The sequence below is a fragment of the Littorina saxatilis genome, linkage group LG1 (genome assembly GCF_037325665.1).
Source record: "Littorina saxatilis isolate snail1 linkage group LG1, US_GU_Lsax_2.0, whole genome shotgun sequence".
Classification (NCBI taxonomy): Eukaryota; Metazoa; Mollusca; class Gastropoda; order Littorinimorpha; family Littorinidae; genus Littorina; species Littorina saxatilis.
In genome coordinates, this window is record NC_090245.1 from 43,638,510 (window position 1) to 43,660,375 (window position 21,866).

Genomic DNA, 21,866 nt, shown 5'->3' on the forward strand with positions numbered 1-21,866 from the left:
TTTGACGTCACGCTTTTGACGTCATCTCTCTTTACGGCGTTCCGTCTCGCAAGGAAATGACTTAAGGGTGTCACCCATGGAAATAAAATCCAATGTTACTATAATGCGTAACACACGCCCTTGGAAAGGAAGATTTTATATAATCTATGAACATGCATAATAGTTACATTAATACTATATGTGTATAACATTCTACTAATTGTTTCCGTGGATCTATGATCAGAATTCCCTTCACAATCAGGTAGTATCTCTGAGTTGTGACGACCATTGCCATGGTCTCCCTCAGTTCATGGTAGCACGGCTGAGGTAGTCTGCTCCAATGTTGTCTTTGCCGGGAATGATCTTCCCGGTGAAGACGTACGGTTGAAGTTGCAATGCCCAGCGCATCAGTCTGGCATTGGTTGGTTTCATCCGCTGTAGATACTGAAGAGGTTGATGGTCCGTCTCCAGTATGAAATGTCTTCCGTAGAGATAACGCTCAAATTTCTGGATTCCCCAGACGGTCGCTAAGCATTCTTTCTCTACGGTGGCATATTTCTGTTCTGTCTCTGACAGCTTCTTGCTGGCATACGCGATCGGCTGCAGACCTTCTCCCTTATCTTGAAGTAGAACAGCTCCCATTCCTTTGTCTGAAGCATCAGTTCTGAGGATGTATGGGAGTGTATGGTCTGGCATCTGGATGATCGGTTGTTCAGCTAGCTTGGCTTTCAGTGTGTCGAACGCCACCTGACAGGCCGGAGTCCACTTGACCTTTTCCGGTTCTTGCTTTTTGGTCTTGTCTGTCAGTGGTGCTGCGATCGAGGAATACGCCGGGACGTAAATCCTATAAAAACCGGTCAGACCTAAAAAAGCTCTCAGTTCCTTCTTGGTGGTAGGAGGTTGAGCCTTTTGTATCTTGTCGACCTTGTCGTCGACAGGCCATCTCTTCCCTCTTCCGATCTCATGTCCCAGATACTGCAGTTGTTCATAACCGAAGTAGCACTTGGAGGGTTTCGCTGCAAGGTTGGCGTCTTTCAGGGCTTTCAGGACGGCCTTGATCGCTTCAATGTGTTGTTCCCATGTTGCAGTCGCGATCAGGATGTCATCCATGAAATGGTAGACGTCTTTGCGATTGAGAGGACCCAGGAGCTTCCGCATCATCCGGTTGAAAACGCTGCCCGCGGTCTTCAATCCAAATGGCATGTTGATCCACCTCATTTGCCCTAATGAGGTCGTAAACGCTGTCTTGTCTCGGTCTTCCTCTTTGATGGGAATCGCCCAATATCCTTTGGTCAAGTCCAACTTGCTGAAGTATCGTGCATCGGCGAGTTCAGAGAATAGATGTTCCACATCTGTGATTGGTTCAGCGTCGTTCTCGATGACTTTATTTGCTTCTCTGAAATCATTGCAGAAACGCACTGCTTTACCCTGTGCTTTCTTCACGATCACTATCGGAGCGTTGTAGGGTGAAGTGGCTGGTTCGATAACCTTCAAATCCAACATCTCCTTCACTTCACGTTCCACCACGTCCACTAACGCATGAGGTATGGGTCGTGGTTTCACGTACACAGGTCGATCATCAGTCATCTTGATGTTGCAGATTTCTAGAGTCGTAGCTTTTGGTACATCAGTCAACGATGCGCTGAATTCTGTACACGCGTCTCTGACTTCACGTTGTTGTCTTGCCGTCAATGTGTCAGCTACATGTACATCTTTCTCATTCTCGGTACGTTTTGTAGACAGAATGAGTATGCTGGGATCAGGTCCCATGTTGGCGAATATTTCGTCATCTTGTTCTTCCAGATCTTCGACGACTATCGCGCTCTGTTCCACCACTTCTTCTGGAAGTTTCTCTGGTTCAGCGATCATTTCTCGTTCATGGTACTCTCGCAAAAGGTTGATGTGATAGACACGAGTTTGGCGACCCACTTTGATCTTGTAATCAAATGAGTTGATCTGCTCCTCGATCACGTATGGTCCCTTCCATGCAAGTTCTAGCTTGTTGTGTTTCGTTGGCAGTAGAAGCAAAACTCTGGTGCCGACAATGAGTTCTCTCTTCTTCGTCTTCTTGTCGTAGAAGTGAGCTTGTCGTATTGCTGACTTGGCGAGATGGTCGCGGGCGATCTTGCACGTTTCTTCAATGCGATTTCGCAGATCAATAACATGTTCAGCCGTAGTGCGTATCTCGTCGTTGCTTTCTTCTTCCGTCCACAGTTGACGCAATACTTGCATTGGTCCACGCACTGTCCGCCCATACAGAAGTTCGAAAGGAGAAAATCCAAGTGAATCTTGGGGAACTTCTCGGTATGCGAACAGTAGTGCTGGCAAGTACTGGTCCCACTTGGTCGGTTGTTCAAAAGTCATCTTCTTGAGCATCGCTTTCAAAGTTCCATTGAAACGTTCTACAACACCATTGCATTGAGGATGCCAAGGTGAAGTTGTCAATCCCTTGATTGCGAGAAGTTGGTTGACTTGAGTCATCAACTCGCTGGTGAACTGCGTTCCATTGTCGGTCAATACTTCTTCTGGAAGTCCCAATCTTGTCCAGAATGTCCATAGCGCGTCAGCCACGGTTTCTGCCTTTATGTCTTTGAGAGCAACAGCTTCAGGATATCTGGTCGCGAAATCCACCATCACTAGGATATACTGCTTCTTTGTCTCAGACATGGGTTTGATTGGTCCTACTATGTCAACGGCTACACGCTTGAACGGAGTTTCAATCAGAGGCATCTTTCCTAGAGGTACCTTCCTTGTCCGTCCTTTTGGCATAGTACGTTGGCACACGTCACAAGAACTGCAGTAGCGTTTGATGTCACCCACGATCCCCGGCCAAAAAAAATCTGGCCAAATCCGTTCTCTTGATTTCTTCTGTCCGAGATGGCCCGACATCGCCGTATCGTGTCCGGTGGACAATACCTTTGCCCGCATCTTGTGAGGTACTACTACTTGTCGGTGGTCCTTTCCTTGCTTGTCACTGTATTGGCGATATAACACGTCCTTGTCATAGATGAACTGTACTCGCCCTCAAGTTTCATTCGTTCGTGCCAACACATGTAATTTCTCAAGGCTTTTGTCGTCTTGCTGTTCTCTCTTTAAATCAGCAACGGTGAAGATCTTTCCTTCCATAGGAAAACTGGGAATTGACGCATTCCCCTCCTCTTCACGTTTTTCTTGTCCTCGGGTAACGGCTGTTGCAGTGGTTTCAGGGATTACGGTCTCACGGACTGGATATACAGGTGTCTCGATTTTCTCCGATCCTACACCCATCGAGTTTCCAATCAACACAGGATGGACAGGATTCTCCATGACGCTAACTTCGGTTTCTCCCACGAAGTACGGCGTGTCCATGTAAACGTGTGCGACCGATAGTTTCTCTTTCACTGATTTCTTCGCCAAAGACGTTTCTTTTGTGCGCGTAGTAATCTTGCTAGCTGGTACTAGTTTGGAATCAACAATCGTAGAGGTGCTGCCGATGTCGCGGAAAGCAGTGACTACCTGGCCTTCAACTACGATTTGGGACAGTTTGGTGAATTTCTTGTGAACACATTTGTCGCACAGTTGATCATGTGTCGCATTCCCCTCGACGTCATTCTCGTCTTGAAATGCGGCACTGGCTGATTCATCTTTCGGAGGCTGGCGACAATCCTTCTTGAAATGGCCCAATTTTCCACATCTGAAACATTTGACGCTGGTTCTGCTTTTATTTCCTTCGTCCTTGTCCTTGTTTGTGGAATTCGTCCCGTGTGCTGCCTTGTGTCCTCTCTCTTCAGGTTTCTTCCCATGTCTACGGCTTTCTTTGGGTCGGTTTTCTTCGTAGAGAGTTACGGTGTCGATCACGTCATCAATGTTGTTTGGTTTTCTATCCTTCACGTACGTGACGAGTTCAGTCGGCATACTTTCATACACTTGTTCCGTCAGTATGAGGTCTTTGAAATCATCGAAATTTTCTCCGATATTGGACATTTCAACCCAGCGATCGAGGAACAAGGAAATCTGAGTAATGAACTCTTTGTACGAGTCAGCGTTTTCTTTCCGTGTGTTTCTGAATCTGTGTCTGTATGTCTCCGCGGTAATCTGAAATCTTTCCAGCAAAGTCTTTCTGAGCAATGCGTAGTCGCGTGCATCAGCGACTTTCATCTTGGTGTAAGCAGTGCGTGCTTTACCTTTTAGCAGTGCGGACAAACGTACAGACCAAGTGTTAGGGTCCCAGTGTGATGCTTCAGCATGACGTTCAAATTGCAGAAGAAACGCTTCTACATCGTCTTTGTCTTCGAGGAATGGTAACTTCGGTTGGTAGTTATCGGTATCGCGAGGTCTATGATTTCTGTGATTGTTATTGTTCTGATTTCCTTCTTCTTCATCGCCTCCGCGATCGCGTGAGTTTGTTGCGCGAGCTAATTCGACCTGAATCCTCAACTCCTCGAGTCGAGTTTGTTGCTCGCGTTCTTCTCTTTCACGTTCAACTCGGTCGGCACGTTCACGTTCACGTTCAGCGTCGGCACGTTCACGTTCAGCGTCGGCGCGTTCACATTCACGTTCAGCGTCGGCGCGTTCACGTTCACGTTCAGCGTCGGCGCGTTCACGTTCAGCATCGGCAATTTCCGCACGTTCAGCACGTTCACGTGCACGCTCCGCACGCTCACCATTCTCACGCTCACATTCCAGAACAAAATCACGCAACTCAGATCCCTCCAAACCAAGTAACTTCCCTTTATCCATCAAAATCCTCGTCGCTTCCAGGGCTGCATCCACTGAAGTAGCCATCTTACTTGTCTGGCTTTCTACGTCAGTCTCACCACACCCCTTCACTCCAAATTTGAGGACGTGCGAAGTTTCTATATCGGGTACTGTGCATGGAATTTATCTCATCACAGACTATCTCGAACCTACTTCGCATTTATGGAAAAAATCAGTTATTCCAAACTGTAACTGAACAATGTTACTGTCAACTCGTAAACATTCGTTCTGTGACCTAGAGTGGTCAATACAACTGCGGCTCGACTCCCAGTATTATCACTCTAGTCTATCACCATACGTAATCCAACGTATATAAAGATCCCACGGTTTCTATCTAGAAAATTTCTTAGAACTAATTGAAGTAGCTAATTTCAACACTAAGAAAGTATCCGTGATCTTCAATATTATGAATAGTTTATTAGCTAGATACTCAGACTCTGTCCATTGAATCTGTCACCACAAATAGTCAAATGACTTTTCCCATGTGCGTGAACGTAAATAAACTAGTTCAAAATGTTTTTGCGAAATACCTCCATTTCGACTTTCTTTTTGTTTCGTTGGTTCTACTTAGAAAGGAATTTGAGCCGTTCCCCAACAGAATGTTGCCAACTAATCCTACCTGCTAGAACTAGATCTACAGATAGATGAAAGTGATCTAACTTTCACTTTCCAGTTTTGTTTTTTTCCTCGAGAGTTACGTTTTGTTTTTACCTTCAGTAAGGTTGTGTTATTTAGTTTACCTTCATTAAGGATGTGATCTACAGTGAGTTTTTACCCATACTACACTATAGTTTTCCTTTAAATAAATACACAAATAAACATATACTAATTACTTAACTAATGAATGATCAATGAATACACACAAACCACACAAGACAATTTCTTCACATGTATCTAAACGAAATAGCCTATCCCGGACGAGGCAACCAATATGTCACAATCCGATGGGAGGATTTTCACGTGTCCGGCTCTTTCAAGATTGAATCTCGAATTTTGTTAATGTTGTCTAGGGTATGATTATTTGGCGGCTGTTCGCTTTTATAGTTAGTGATATGCGTGGTTCCTTTTAACTTAATTGAACGATAGACAGACTCAAATGTATCGACAGAAAGAATAAACACTGGAAGCAACTGGACGAACACAACTACAATGAGTGAAAAACGGCTTTAATTTTGGTTACTCATCTTCATGCATCGACGTACTCGGCACTACAGGTCAAGGATCAGGTGTGAGAGGTTTGATCTTGCCGAATGAGCGACTGTAAAGCTCTCGGAGTGTTTATACACGGCGTCGGTGATGAAGGTGATGTCTTTAAAGTTTAATGTCTTGACGATGAGTTCAACGGTGATGATGATGTCCTTGATGTCTTGATGATGTGACGAACGATGTTGAGGATGCCCTTGATGTCTTCGACGATGAAGTGAATGACGATGATGATGCCCTGGATATCTCGGCGATGGGGTGAACGGTGATATCAGTTCTTTAACACGGTTCCATCTCTCTCTCAGTTGGCGTCCGATTCATCTCCAGCTTGCATCTACACGAGCATCTAACCAGCATCTAAACCTGTCGATCAAAGTGAAAACAACATGTTATCATCAGCTTTATGAGCCTAACATCTAACTAATCATTCTGACCGTTACTTACAACCAATGGAATTTTGGATTTCGTCCAACTGCTTCGCCTTTGAAACACACAAAACAGATGAACGTAGGGATGAAAATGTGCCGCTCTACTTCTGAAATGAAGAACGATATTATTACTTCCCTTTTTCCTACTTTAGCAGTTTCTTACCTGCATAATTCAGGTTTGTGATGAAAACATAACTCTCGAAACAACACGCTGCCAAGCCGGGTGACACTGGAATACGCCGCGTCACCGCATGACATCAAACGCATCAGCTGTTCGCAGTGAGTATCTCCAGAAAATCGCCTCTAACTTCTTCCAAATAACATATCATAACATTGCTGTTGTCTTCACTTTAGCATAAGGTGTTATAGTATCCTGGAATCGATTCATTTTGTTCCTCGGACGCATGTGTGGACGTAGATATAAGATTATTCACAGTTCTCAAGCGTATTCTGTTTAAATCTAGGTTTTCCACGATTCTCATGGAAAATCAAGCTCACGAACTGAGCTGCAGACAATCGGAGAACGTTCGATGGTCATTCATTGATAGTTCAGTCACTTGTTGAGACGTATAGTGCTGTAGTTTGATTACACTGCATGAATTTCTGAAGTCACCCAAGTTTTTGTCGGGTGTGCGCCGGATCCTTTTTATATTTAGTCAAGTTTTGACTAAATATTTTAACATCGAGGGGGAATCGAAACGAGAGGGCCCCAAAGGGTTTAAAACCGTGATCGTGATTGGCGTTTTTTGACCTTTCTGTGACCGTGATTGCCGAAATTTCCATTTCTGTGATCGTGATGGGACTTTGCCCGTGATCCGTGATGACAAAAAAATCAAGTCTCGTGATCGTGATCGTCATTTGTTTTCGTGATCGTGATGGGCATTATTGCAAAGCATTTTATTTTCAACGTACATTTTTTCACAGCTGTATTACACTCTATGATCCTCTAGTCTATTCGGTAAGGAGCCAACCCCGATTGAAAGGGAAGCAACAACACATTCAGAAATATGATTTTGAGAGCGATTGCTTCCCTTTAAAAAAGAGATCCAATCAAAAGGCAAATTGCAAAAGTCTACAAACTTCATCCAATGGAAGGGCTTCGTGCAAAAGTTTTGAGTGAAATTCGAATTCGAAGATCAAAAATGGCGTGCAGCGGTACTGTCATCGAACTTCTCTTATATTTTGTGGATTCAAGCCAGACCAAAGCAGGCGGCGAGAATGCCTTCCTTGGTGGAAAGGTCAGGCTACGGGTCGGTCTTTCTGAAGACGAAATACCAAGGTATGTTGATCTATGTTGCTCTATGACTGTTCTGAATGTAGGCAAAGATCTTGAAATTTGTTCAAGATCTTTGAGTTTGAGTGAGATCATTGACATTGTCGACATTGCCACGTCCGGCTGTCACTCGCTCAGTGTGACCTCGACTGGCTCGAGATCGAGTCTGCGTTTAGCCAAAACCGAAACTAGAAATGTGTTTTTCATCCCAGCAACGTGGACACGCTTGGCATAGATTCTAATTGTCGCTTCTTTGCATTAAGCTTGGATTTATTTTAGCGCCTGTAAACTTTAATATCAACAATGGGTTAAATTCAGAAACAATGGCGGGGAGACGCGCCAGTTTGGGTCACTTGATCCTCATGTCAAAGACGATCAAAGTCATGTTCGTTGGGGATTTTGTCAGGCATGCTACTTTTCCGGTAATTGCCGGAAATCCGATAAAGCCGTTTTCAAAATCCGGTAAAGTCAAATTTTTTCCGGTGAAGTTGAAAAATTTCCGCAAAAACGATCCGTGTGAATATCGCGCAACGCGACCGGGCGCCGGTCTCAATGAAGCCAGCGCACAGTAGTGTTGTTTTCACCAGTTTGGAGGTGTGTTGAATGGTGGTGGGGGGAGGCTAAAATGGGATTTTTAACAAGATCACAACACTATTACAACCCCTAAAATGATGCCCAGAATGCACCAGATTGCACAGATTTTAACCGTTTTTTGAAAAAAGTTCCGGGGGGGCATGCCCCCGGACCCCCCTAGTTGGCTCGCCTGCTTCGCAGGCTCAGGCTTGTGGCTTCGCTACTGGTACTGCGCGCTTCTTTCAGGTAAAACCGTTTTTGGCCTGTAGCATTCCTGTTTTTTATTCAAGGCCATGGAACCAGACGATGGTGTACCTCAAATTGTACGGCAAAGTTGAAAATAAAAAACCCATCACACATACATGTACTTTAATTTCAATCCACCCAATAGTTTTTGAGAAAATGGGTTTACAAGATTTAGCTCTGGAAATGTGAAATTGTGCAAGTATATATTCATGTGTGTGAGTGAGGGTGTGGGGGTTGAATGTGTATGAGTGTAGAGAGAGAGAGAGAGAGAGAGAGAGAGAGAGAGAGAGAGAGAGAGAGAGAGAGAGAGAGAGAGAGAGAGAGAGAGAGAGAGAGAGAGAGAGAGAGAGAAAAAAAACCCAATGAAAACAACATTCTTGTTACTGATTACAAATCATGATATGTATTTCTATGTGTGTACGAAAGAGAATTCAAAAAATAATTATAAAAAAGTTGTCACTTTGTGTTGAATAAACAATAGATCCAGAGGAGCGAATTACTGTGTGGTTGTGTTTACTTTGACACGTGCTTTCTGTACATGCAACTTTTACCGTGACCGTGATTTGCCACTGGTGTTCGTGATCGTGAAAACAAAAATCAAGGTAACTGTGATCGTGAAAGCGAAAATTTCCCTTCCCGTGATCGTGATGATACCCCCCCTTTGGGGCCCTCAAACGAGGGTATGGTGTATGTGCGTCTGTCTGTGTGTGTGTGTAGAGCGATTCAGACTAAACTACTGGACCGATCTTTATGAAATTTGACATGAGAGTTCCTGGGTATGAAATCCCCGAACGTTTTTTTCATTTTTTTGATAAATGTCTTTGATGACGTCATATCCGGCTTTTCGTGAAAGTTGAGGCGGCACTGTCACGCCCTCATTTTTCAACCAAATTGGTTGAAATTTTCGTCAAGTACTCTTCGACGAAGCCCGGGGTTCGGTATTGCATTTCAGCTTGGTGGCTTAAAAATTAATTAATGACTTTGGTCATTAAAAATCTGAAAATTGTAAAAAAAAATAAAAATTTATAAAACGATCCAAATTTACGTTTATCTTATTCTCCATCATTTGCTGATTCCAAAAACATATAAATATGTTATATTCGGATTAAAAACAAGCTCTGAAAATTAAATATATAAAAATTATTATCAAATTTGTTTCCCCGAAATCAATTTAAAAACACTTTCATCTTATTCCTTGTCGGTTCCTGATTCCAAAAATATATAGATATGATATGTTTGGATTAAAAACACGCTCAGAAAGTTAAAACGAAGAGAGGTACAGACAAGTCGCGTAAGGCGAAAATACAATATTTAGTCAAGTAGCTGTCGAACTCACAGAATGAAACTGAACGCAATGCAACGCAGCAAGACCGTATACTCGTGGTCCACCGCTCACGGCATAGGCAGTGAAATTGACAAGAAGAGCGGGGTAGTGGTTACGCTATGCTGCATAGCACGCTTTTCTGTACCTCTCTTCGTTTTAACTTTCTGAGCGTGTTTTTAATCCAAACATATCATATCTATATATAGCTATTCTGATGGACACGTGGGGGAATTCGGGGGCTGTGATTGGATGGTCTCACACATCCCTTTTCCGATCATCAAAGCATAACGCTACGAAAGTTGGCCATTTTTGCCGATATCCAAACGATATCGGCAATAACAAAGACGCATGGTTCCGGTTTCTTCCACGTGTATAAAGTACACGCATACCTCGCCAGGCTTGTGTCTGTGGCTAGTCGACAGACGATGCAATTTGCTTTGTGTGTGTTTTTGTTGTTGCTTACTGTACATGACATACATTACGTGTAAAATCCAGTTCTTTAACTGGCAGCAAACCTTGCAAATTTCCAGAAGCTGCAATCTGAAGCGACCTATCTCTGATTTTTGCAGACGATCTCTCCAATCACCAATGTTTAACACAAAATCAGCAAACTCTCCTGTCACATAGAACGTCCATTGTGTAGTGCAATGTTGAAATGAAGTTACCGGTCTGAAACATTTCGTCGTTTCTTTTGAGACAATCCTTGTTCTCTTATCATCTACAGATTTACCGCAGTCTTCACCACGCGAATTCCCAACAGAAGTCAGACTTTCGAACATACAACTCTACGTAGGCAAGCATGATACGTCATAACGTCATATGATTCCTAAGATATTGACGTAATGCTAAGCATCCGGTTATCTTGAGTTTTCTCCGTAATACATGTCCGTGGGTTTTTCAATGTTCGGTTATTTCCGTGGCTTCATGCAGAAAGGGAACCGTCGTCTGCAATCAACGACATGGACCATTCTGGTCCTTGTTGCTGACAAAAACATGATTTTAACACAGAATTTAATGTCAGAATAGCTATATAAACGCTATTGTGTTTTCATCGTAGCAATAGGGTCCGATATTTAGACTCGAACAAGTATAATGCGACTCGTCTTCGACTCGTCGGCATTATACTTGTCTCGTCTAAATATCGGGCCCTATTGCTACGCTGAAAACACAATAGCTGTTAATATTTTTGGAATCAGGAACCGACAAGGAATAAGATGAAAGTGTTTTTAAATTGATTTCGAAAAAAAAAAATTGATAATAATTTTTATATATTTAATTTTCAGAGCTTGTTTTTAATCCGAATATAACATATTTATATGTTTTTGGAATCAGCAAATGATGGAGAATAAGATAAACGTAAATTTGGATCGTTTTATAATTTTTTATTTTTTTTTACAATTTTCAGATTTTTAATGACCAAAGTCATTAATTAATTTTTAAGCCACCAAGCTGAAATGCAATACCGAACCCCGGGCTTCGTCGAAGAGTACTTGACCAAAATTTCAACCAATTTGGTTGAAAAATGAGGGCGTGACAGTGCCGCCTCAACTTTCACGAAAAGCCGGATATGACGTCATCAAAGACATTTATCAAAAAAATGAAAAAAACGTTCCGAGATTTCATACCCAGGAACTCTCATGTCAAATTTCATAAAGATCGGTCCTGTAGTTTAGTCTGAATCGCTCTACACACACACACACACACACACACACGCACGCACACACACACATACGCACATACACCACGACCCTCGTTTCGATTCCCCCTCGATGTTAAAATATTTAGTCAAAACTTGACTAAATATAAAAAGCGTGCTATCCTTCTCAGCGCAACGAATACCCCGCTCTTCTTGTCAATTCCACGTGCACTGCCTTTGCCACGGGCGGTGGAGTGACGATGCTACGAGTATACGGTCTTGCTGCGTTGCGTTGCGTTCAGTTTCATTCTGTGAGTTCGACAGCTACTTGACTAAATATTGTATTTTCGCCTTACGCGACTTGTTTATTTTTTCATGGGTGTGTGCCGCGTCACCGATCGGGTGAGCGCCGCGTCAAGTACTTCAAAATAATATAGTTGGGTCTCTCTGTGTCTGTCTGTCTGTGTGTGGCAGTTTGATGCGAAAAACAGCTCTCCACAGAAATATGACTTAGCTGGATGTTTTGTGTCACTTGTATGCAAGATCAAGAGAACATAACACAGCAGTTGTGTGTTTTCCAGTAATTGTGGACAGATTCAACTCAAAACTCTCTCTCTCTCTCTCTCTGTTCATTCTATAAATCCCCAAAAGATAACATCTTTTTCTTTCTTATTTCAGCATATCTGGTCATGGATTCCCCCCCCCCCCCCCAAACACACACGAAAGTTGCTCTTGGGATGCAAATAATAAAACACATAAAGACAAAACAAAACCTCTCCTGCCTTATGACAACCACACCAAACTACTGATGTGTCATGCGTCTTGTCTATTCCCGATACAGTGAAAGAAGCAGTAATAAATTCAAAGAAAGTGAAACTATTTGCAGTTGTGTTCAAAGAAAAAAGAAACTATCAAAATTAAAACAACTAGCGAATGTAGAACGATCGTATTGAAAACAAGCAGGATTTCTTTTAGCTATTTCAGCATTTACTCTTTTAAAACTTAAAGTCCCCCTCCCCACCAACAAAGGAATAATGTTCTCAGATTAATACAGATTGTCTTCCTTGTTGACAAAGAAATAAAATAAACAAAAGAAATCACAGCAATCGCAATCTAACTGAAATCTTTGCAGTTAGTCTTCTTTGCATACATTCACTGTTTTTTTTGTCATGGGACATCTCCCCTTCTCATGGCGCTTCTGTCCCTGGAGAAACTTGAACTTTCTGTGACACGTGGAGCACTCGAACTGGGGTTCCTTGTCATGTGAATGCATGTGCTGATGAAGCAGGTGTGTAGAATGAAATGTTTTGTCGCAGGTGCTACAGTTATGAGCTGCTCTCGGGGCATTAAGACACACATGTCTGGTGAGATTCCGTCTGTTTTGGAATGACTTGTTGCATTTTTCGCAAAGGTGAGGCTTGACACCGCTGTGAAAGTCAGATCTATTCATAAACGTTTTGGCATGTTGGCAGGAGTACCTTGGCCCTTGCGCAAAATCATGTTTCATGCGTCTGTGTTCTTTAAGACTGGACATTCGTGAAAAGATTTTTCCACAATCTTGGCAAAGTTCCCGAACTCGGGGTTTCTTTGTCGGCGTTGACGTCATGGCTGGGAGGCCTATAGCCTCACTTAGATCTTGAAGTGGTTGCGTTTGAACAGTTTCTTCAGTACTTACATCCAAGAAGCTATCAAGGGTGACAGCGGACAATTCCATCTGTAATGAAATGGAAAAGACTCATACACGGATCAGTTCATGTACTTCCTGAGTTCAGCTTGTATCAAAAAGTACGCAATACCACCATTAAACGATAAACTATGGCCAAGTAGAAACGAAAGTTGTTGACGCGGCGCACACCCATGGCAAAGCTAAAAGTGATCGGGCAGACACCCGGCGAGTGACGCGGCGTACACCCGTGAAATCTTTCGGTGACCAAATGAATTCACGAACTGTGATCAAAGTATACCAACTTGAATAACAAAAAGTGACGTGCGTATCACGAAATGGCCTTTAATTACTCTCCAGGTATCTGCAGCTTTGTCCGTGAGGTTATTTTTCCATACGAACTGAGGAATGCCTAAATTTACACTGACTGATGTGCTTGAAAAGTGTACATAATCTTACTTCGAGGGCCACGCATATGTCGGAGGAACAAAATGAATCGATTCCAGGATACTATAGCACCTTATGCTAAAGTGAAGACAACAGCAATGTTATGATATGTTATTTGGAAGAAGTTAGAGGCGATTTTCTGGAGATACTCACTGCGAACAGCTGATGCATTTGACGTCATGCGGTGACGCGGCGTATTCCAGTGTCACCCGGCTTGGCAGCGTGAACAAAAGCTTGAGTGTTCTCCAAAATGGAACGAGAATCAACTGATATTGGTGAATGGACTCAAAGTAAAACTCTACGCTACGAATATAGGCCTTCGCACGTGTCTCAAAACAATTCAATAAAACAACTCTTCCACACATCTTTTAACGCGAAATACAAAAGACAAACATCTCAAGTCTTTATTGATAGAAATCATCGTATGAATTCGCAAATCTAATAATCTTTCATACGGTGTAGGCGTAGATATCTATCATAACCATTTCCAACCTCGTGTTTTCCTCTGTGTCATTCTTCCTTTTTGACGTCACGCTTTTGACGTCATCTTTCTTTACGGCGTTCCGTCTCGCAAGGAAATGACTTAAGGGTGTCACCCATGGAAATAAAATCCAATGTTACTATAATGCGTAACAAGCTCCTCCAATGATTTTTGAGAAGTAGTATTTCGCTTCCTGGCAACGGAAAATTACCAGCACAGAGATGCTTCTGGTGTGTTATGATGAGAACAGACTATTTTATATACTTGCTCGATAAAAAATAAAATCAAAACGTTTGTCGTTTTCCCTTTTCTAGTTCAACATTGACCGCATGAGACATCAGGACTCCACATATTTTTGTCACACAACCTAGATCTAGAGTCGCTTTGAACCGCAAATTAATGAATAAAGTGGGGCACACAGGGCCCCGATGGTTCGGGGGTTGCATACACCACGAGAACTGGTGTGCTTAGTAAACACTCAAATGACTTGTATGCAGTTGTGAATGTGTTTCATCAGGTCAGTATTGCTGTTTTGTGTGAAAAGATTCAATCGATCTGTAAACCTTCTGTGAGGCGGAGTGGGGCTTTAAGTGACCTGTATGTGTCATTTAAAGTTGTAGAATAATATTGTGAATGTGTTTTATTAGGTCAGTATTGCTGTTTTTGTGAACAGATTCAATCGTTCTGTAAACCTCCACTTTAAATTGTCTGTCTGTTTGCTTGCCTGCTTGTCGTTGAGGTTTCTCTGTCGGTCTGTTGGGTCGTGTTCGTGTTTGTTTGTTCTTGGTTTTTATTTTGATTTATTAGCTTTTTATTTTGCTGTTTTGTCTGTCTCATTGTCTGTGCATGAGGTTGGTCTGTTGGTCTTTTATATTTTTTAAATTGTTTTACTTTTTTTTCTTTTTTTGATCAGGCTGTTTGGTTTGCTTCTGTTGGTTAGTTTACATTGAATGAGTCTTTCTTTAAAAGTATTATTTGCCTGCTTGTGTGTTATCAAAGCTTTTTGCCTGCTTTATCTAAGGTTTGCCTGTCTGTTAGTTGTTTGGTGATTGTTTGTTTGCTTGCATGTACACGCACGCACGCACGCACGCACGCGTGCACACACACACACACACACACACACACACACACACACACACACACACACACACACACACTCATTCACACATACACACAGACACGCTCGCGCTCATCCAATTTAGTTCTTTACATAACTATTCTTTCCTTTTTCAAAGACGGACATTTTTATTTGCCAACAACTCAACAAAAGCAAGCGCACGAGAAACATTCTCATTAGCTCTACCTGTTACATTTGCAAAGCATATAACAATGTACACGAGTACTGGCTGCACATACAGAAATAACAGCGACAAACACAAGTATACGTGTAAATATAGCGAGGGCCTAAGCTTGATACTCTTGTGATATTATTGCACCTGGTAGGAACGATATCAGAAAGAAACAGTTGTCTGAAGAAGAATCATGGCAAAGCATGATTAATGTGAGAGGTATGTTATGCATAGGTATGACTCACTGATTTTGAAAATAAATTCCATTGTATTTAGTTTTGGGATTGAACATGGGTAGATGGGGGTAATCATCTGGTTCGAAAAAAAAAAGAAGGAAAGAAACTAGAAGAAGCAACAGAAGACAAAAATGCATTGTTAACGGATAAAATGAAGGATAAAACAATGAAAATGACGTCGCGTCAATACAATGAAGTGACTATATTTGCCTTGAAAGAAAGTAATACACGTTGGTTGCTCCCAGTGTCGCTCTACATGGGCCTGAACTTCATGGAAACGCCACCACCGCCTCCAAAGGTGTGCCAGCTCACCCCGTCGTGTTTAGGAGCACTAGCTGCTGCTGGTCTTGTAGTCACCGTTCAGGTTGGAGTGGTGGCAGCGCTTGTACCACCAGGCGCCGTGGTATTTCTGTGCACAGTTCGTGCTGCCCCGCGTGTCGTGGTCCCTGTCCTTGGTGAAGAACTGCTGACCACGGTGTTCTGACGTCACCTGGGGATGGACAGTCATTGAGTGGTCAGTGTGTGTGTGTGTGTGTGTGTGTGTGTGTGTGTGTGTGAGTGAGTGTGTGTGTGTGTGTGTATGTGTGTGTGTGTGTGTGTGTATGTGTGTGTGTGTGTGTGTGTGTGTGTGTGTGTGTGTGTGTGTGTGTATGGGTCAGTCAGACGTCTTTTGTAGCCGTCAACCAATCTCTTAAAATAAGTATAGATGAGATGACAGAATGGTGCACCACTAATGCAATGATTATTCACTCTGTTAAGACGAAAAATATGGAGATTACAACTAGACAAAAACACCAATTAAAATTCTTACGGCTTCAACTGAGATAGGATGAGATGGAAAGGGCGTGAAAATGGAGGGGATCGAAGAGAGAAGTCATAAATATTTTTGTTTGTGCAATGTGGAATGGTCCTTATTTTTTAGGTGCTTGAGTAGTTCTGTGATGGTAGTAGTTTTGTGCAATGTGACTCTAGGTTCAGGTGCTTGAGTAGATCTGTGATAGTCTGTTAAGGACTGTTGTTTTAAACTGTCTAACTGGCTAGATTATGATTATATAATTTTATGTGATGAATCTGACTAAATGATAATAATTACGTGTACTACTTACTTTTAAATGGATTATAATTTTTAGGTATTGTTCTAGTATTCACTAATGTTGCATTGATATTACTGGCACCCCTTTTAAACTGATATGGTTTTTACCTTTACAAGGCGACGATGTGAATTTGTGATGTAGATATGTGGCTGGTTATGTGTGAGTATGTAAATAATTGTGTGTGTGTGTGTGTGTGTGTGTGAGTTGTGTCTGTGTGTGCATGACAGTGTAATGTACGTATGTATGCATGCATGGTGATGTGTGTCTGCATATGTGTCTGGTTGGTTTTTATTTTATTTTTACCGTGCCGTGCCAAGATGAACTCCTTTTGCAAAATTGGTGAATAAATATCTTGTATCTTGTATCTTGTATCTTGTTTGCTTAACGCCCAGCCGACCACTAAGGGCCATATCAGGGCGGATTCATAAATATAGTATCTGCCTTTTCAAGTTGTGTGTTCACTACCACCACCCCCCACCAAAACCAGGGGGGGGGGTGGGGTTGACCGTTTTGGACGACTGTTGACAAATGGGAAATAAAGAGGACGATGAGAACCAAAACTACAGCAACTACAACGAAAACAAAATACAATCTAATGTATCGATTGAACGTTTGATTTCCCTTCTTTGAGCGATGTGACGTCAGGGTCAGACACAAATTCATATTTAAGTGGCCAGCCGAGACTAAAAATAGGGCATATTTGTGTCCGTCCAATCGTAAACTGAAACACACATCAAATCCTGTTGGTTAATATGTTGGCCTGGAACTAAAACATTAACACTGTGTGTGTGTGTGTGTGTGTGTGTGTGTGTGTGTGTGTGTGTGTGTGTGTGTGGGTGTGTGTATGTGTGTGTATGTGTGTGCGTGGGTGCGTTTGTGATTGCGTGCGTGAGTGAGTGCATGCGTGCGTGCGCGCGCGCGCGTGTGTGTGTGTGTGTGTGTGTGCGTGTGTGTGCCCGTACGCTAGTGCATATGTGTAAATTTACATTCGCCTGTTTTTAAACACTCACACACACACACAAACACACACACACACACACACCAACACTCACACACACACACACACACACACACACACACACACACACACACACACACACACACACACACACACACACGCTCTCTCTCTCTCTCTCTCTCCCCCCCTCTCTGTGTCTCTTTCTCACTGCATCTATGGTGCAAAGACCTGTATGTGCCTGTTAAAGTGTAGAATGCTTTTGTAAATGTGTTTCATCGGGTCAATATTGCTGTTTTAGAAAAATATGTTGTCGTTCTGTAAACCTCAGGTGAGGCGGAGTGAGGCTTTAAGTGACCTGTATGTGTCATTTAAAGTTGTAGAATGTTGTTGTCAATGTGATTCATCGGGTCAGTATTGCTGTTTTCGTGAACAAATTCAATCGTTATTTAAACCTCCTGTGAGGCGGAGTGGGGCTTTAAATTGTATGTCTGTCTGCTTGTCTGTGAGGTTTGTCTGTCGTTTTTGTGTTTGTTTGTTGTTGGTTTTTATTTTTAATTTGTTATTGTTTATTTGGCTGTTTTGTTTGCTTGTTTGTCAGTCTGTTTCTCTAAAAGTATGGATCTGCCTGCGTGTATGTTCGCAAGACTGTCTGTCAGTTTGTCTGCCTGCTGTTTTGGTAGTTGTTTGTTTGCTTGTTTATTTTTAGCTTCCGATAATTTTCAAATTTGTTAGAGCTATCAGTCTTTAGTATTCCACATCCAATAAAAACAAATCACCGCAAACGCGCGCACGCACGCACGCACTCACGAACGTACGCACACACACACACACACACAAACACACACACACACACACACACACACACACACACACACGCACGCACGAGCATACATACGTAGTCATACCAATTTCATATCCATTCTTGATTTTTCAAAGTGGGAACTTTTTATTTGCCAACCGAATTGAACAACACAAACACAAGAAACACAGCCAACCTGCTCTATCTGCTACATGTGTAAAGCTTATAACAACCCGACACCGTACACGTTACTGGTTGCACGTTAAAGAGATAACAGCGACAAACACAAAGTGCAGTTGTAAAAATGGCGAGGGCTGTAGCTTGATACTCTGTAATATTGCACCTGGTAGGACCGATCAGAAAGAAACATTCGTATAAAGGAGAATTATCTCAAAGTATCATCAATGTGAGAGGTTTGTTAAATTCACAGGTATGACGTCCTCCGCACTCACTGATTTTGAAAACAAAAATACATTGTATTTAGTTTTAGGATTGAAAATGGGGAGATGTGGGTAATCATCTGGTTCGACACGGGCCCCCCAAAAAGAAACGAGTAGGAAAACAGTGGACACACATTTATTGTTAACGAATAAAACAATGACAATGACGTCGTTTCATTATATGTATTGACTTATTTCGCCTTGAATGAAAGTACTACACGTAGGTTGCTCCCAGTGTCGCTCTACATGGGCCTGATCTTCATCTCGCTGAACCTCATGGAAACGTTCCACATGCCCACAAAGGTGGCCCAGCCCACCCCGTCATCTTTAGGAGCACTGCTGCTGACCTTGTAGTCACCATTCAGGTTGGAGTAGATGCAGGCCCTGTACCACCAGGCGCCGTGGTGACGCTGTGCACAGTTCAGCCCGGCCAAGTCGTGGTCCCTGTCCTTGGTGGAGAACTGCTGACCACGGTGATAGGACAGACTATCCCCTGGGGATGGACAGTCATAGGGTGGTCAGTGTGTGCGTGTGTGTGTGTGTGTGTGTGTGAGTGTGCGTCTGTGTATGTGTTTGTATGTGTCTATGTGTATGTGTGTGTGTGTGTGTGTTTGTATATGCGTGAGTGTGTGTGTGTGTGTGTGTGCGTGCGTGCGTGCGTGTGTGTGTGTGCGCGCGCGCGTATATGTGTGTGTTTGTGTGTGTGTTTTTGTATGTGCGTGAGTGTGTGCGAATGTGCGTGTGTGTGTGCGTGTGTGTGTATGCGTATGTGCGTGTGTGTGTGTTTGTGTGTGTCTGTGCGGGTATTTGTGTGTGTGTGTGTTTGTGTGTGTATGTGTGAGTGAGAAAGAGAGAGAGAGAGAGAGAGAGAGAGAGAGAGAGAGAGAGAGAGAGAGAGAGAGAGAGAGAAACGGTTGTGCGACAAAAGGTCGAGTTTTACAATGTCGAGGCACAAAAGGTCGAGGACATTTGGTCAAGAGTCAAAAGGTCGAGGGCGCCAAAAGGTCGAAGGTGACAAAAGGTCGCCAGCAAATCTTCTAAGGGACAAAAGGTCGAGGATTATAAAAATGTCAAGGATTAAAAAGAGGTCGAGGATTAGAAAACTGTCGGCATAATTTTCTGTTCACGTGTGTGTTAAATTCTTCTTCTTCTTTTTTATTGCTTGGAGAAAACGCTGCTTTGTGTGTATTTATAAATGTTGTGTTATTTGTTTAGGTATTCAAAACAGTGTTTGTACAAAGAGTGCCTTGAGTGACGGGTGTTTGTTTGTGTTGACGGACCAACGGCTTTGTCGGTAAATGAACCGTAGTGTGCATGTGGTCAACGGTGAATACAGCTCGACACTCAACAGATCGTTGTTGGTGAAACATGTCACTGATACGCTAAAAGCTTGAGTTTTTGTTTCCTTCTTTTTTCTTTCCCATATTTAAACTTTGAAAGCATTTGCAAACGAAGAGAGAGTTACATTCGGACAGGGACACAGACACTGAAATGAGCTCGTCAAATCACAGAAAGGAAACGACAAGGCGGTACACAAAGGTTACTGCTGTCGTTTTGTCTTACATCCAAAATTGTGAAAACATATACTAAGAATGTGTCTGTGCGTGTGCGCGCGTTCGAGCGTTAGTGTGTGTGTGTGTGTGTGTGTGTGTGTGTGTGTGTGTGTGTGTGTGTGTGTGTGCCGTGTGTGTGTATGTGTTTCAGTGTGGGTGTGTATGTGTGTGTGTGTGTGTGTGTGTGTGTGTGTGTGATCATATTTACAATTCACCACTGTGAAACGCACAATAGGCACTCAAAACAGAATTTTCATCACAAATGGACACAGAAAAATGCAATCGAAATTTTTAATCCTCGACCTTTTTTTTAATCCTCGACCTTTTTTAATCTTGTCTTATGTCCCATAGACGTATTGCTGTTGACCTTTTGTCCCCCTCGACCTTTTGACTCTTGACCAAATGTTCTCGACCTTTTGACTCTTGACCAAATGTTCTCGACCTTTTGACTCTTGACCAAATGTTCTCGACCTTTTGACTCTTGACCAAATGTTCTCGACCTTTTGTGCCTCGACCTTTTGACTCTTGACCAAATGTTCTCGACCTTTTGTGCCTCGACCTTTTGACTCTTGACCAAATGTTCTCGACCTTTTGACTCTTGACCAAATGTTCTCGACCTTTTGTGCCTCGACCTTTTGACTCTTGACCAAATGTTCTCGACCTTTTGTGCCTCGACCTTTTGACTCTTGACCAAATGTTCTCGACCTTTTGACTCTTGACCAAATGTTCTCGACCTTTTGACTCTTGACCAAATGTTCTCGACCTTTTGACTCTTGACCAAATGTTCTCGACCTTTTGTGCCTCGACCTTTTGACTCTTGACCAAATGTTCTCGACCTTTTGTGCCTCGACCTTTTGACTCTTGACCAAATGTTCTCGACCTTTTGTGCCTCGACCTTTTGACTCTTGACCAAATGTTCTCGACCTTTTGTGCCTCGACCTTTTGACTCTTGACCAAATGTCCTCGACCTTTTGTGCCTCGACCTTTTGACCCTCGACCTTTTGGTTCTCACCCGAGAGAAACCTCTTGTTTTCTACTGCTCTTGCGCTCCCTGGCTCCACTCATGCATCAGTAGAAATGACATTACACAAGAGATACGCAAGATAGCAAAACAAAACAATCTGTTCTGGGCAGATAATTGATTTGGCTATCTCCTCATATGTACAAGTTGCCAAGTTAAGCCCTTTTGTAAGTGGTACCTGACGTTTTTGTCAGGTCGATTTTGGGGGTACCCTTACTTCGGCGGCGGTCACGTGATACCTTCAACAGAAATCTTTGATCCGAAAAGTGCGCCAGTAAGCCAAGTAAAAGGCCTTTAATGGCATAATTATAAAGTTTGAATGAAATGACACGGGAATGAATGTTTTAGTTGGGGTACGTAAATGGCTGCAATAATTGTTTTGCTCAGTTTATAAGTATTGCATATCGGAAGAACTTGAACCTAAAACTGTTTGTTATCTTTTTTCACGAGTTTTCCTTCACAACCAGCTGGGGAATAAATAACACT

The 21,866-nt window shown here is 42.7% G+C and overlaps 3 protein-coding genes across 3 annotated transcripts in view; all 3 read right to left on the reverse strand.

Moving 5' to 3' along the window:
- The window catches only part of LOC138970660 (uncharacterized), a 100,523-nt gene that overhangs the window by 53,263 nt on the left and 25,394 nt on the right, over nt 1-21,866 (reverse strand). The window lies entirely within an intron of this gene.
- Nucleotides 3,004-4,116, reverse strand: LOC138975407 (uncharacterized). Its single transcript, XM_070348117.1, has one exon. It carries the CDS (start codon nt 4,114-4,116, stop codon nt 3,004-3,006), a length of 1,113 nt encoding a protein of 370 aa, XP_070204218.1.
- The window catches only part of LOC138970667 (microfibril-associated glycoprotein 4-like), a 46,315-nt gene continuing 42,935 nt past the window's right edge, over nt 18,487-21,866 (reverse strand). Inside the window, exon 7 of the mRNA XM_070343140.1 lies at nt 18,487-19,299. Coding sequence (XP_070199241.1) covers nt 19,049-19,299 — 251 coding nt within the window. The 3' untranslated portion in view covers nt 18,487-19,048. The remainder of the gene's footprint in view (nt 19,300-21,866) is intronic.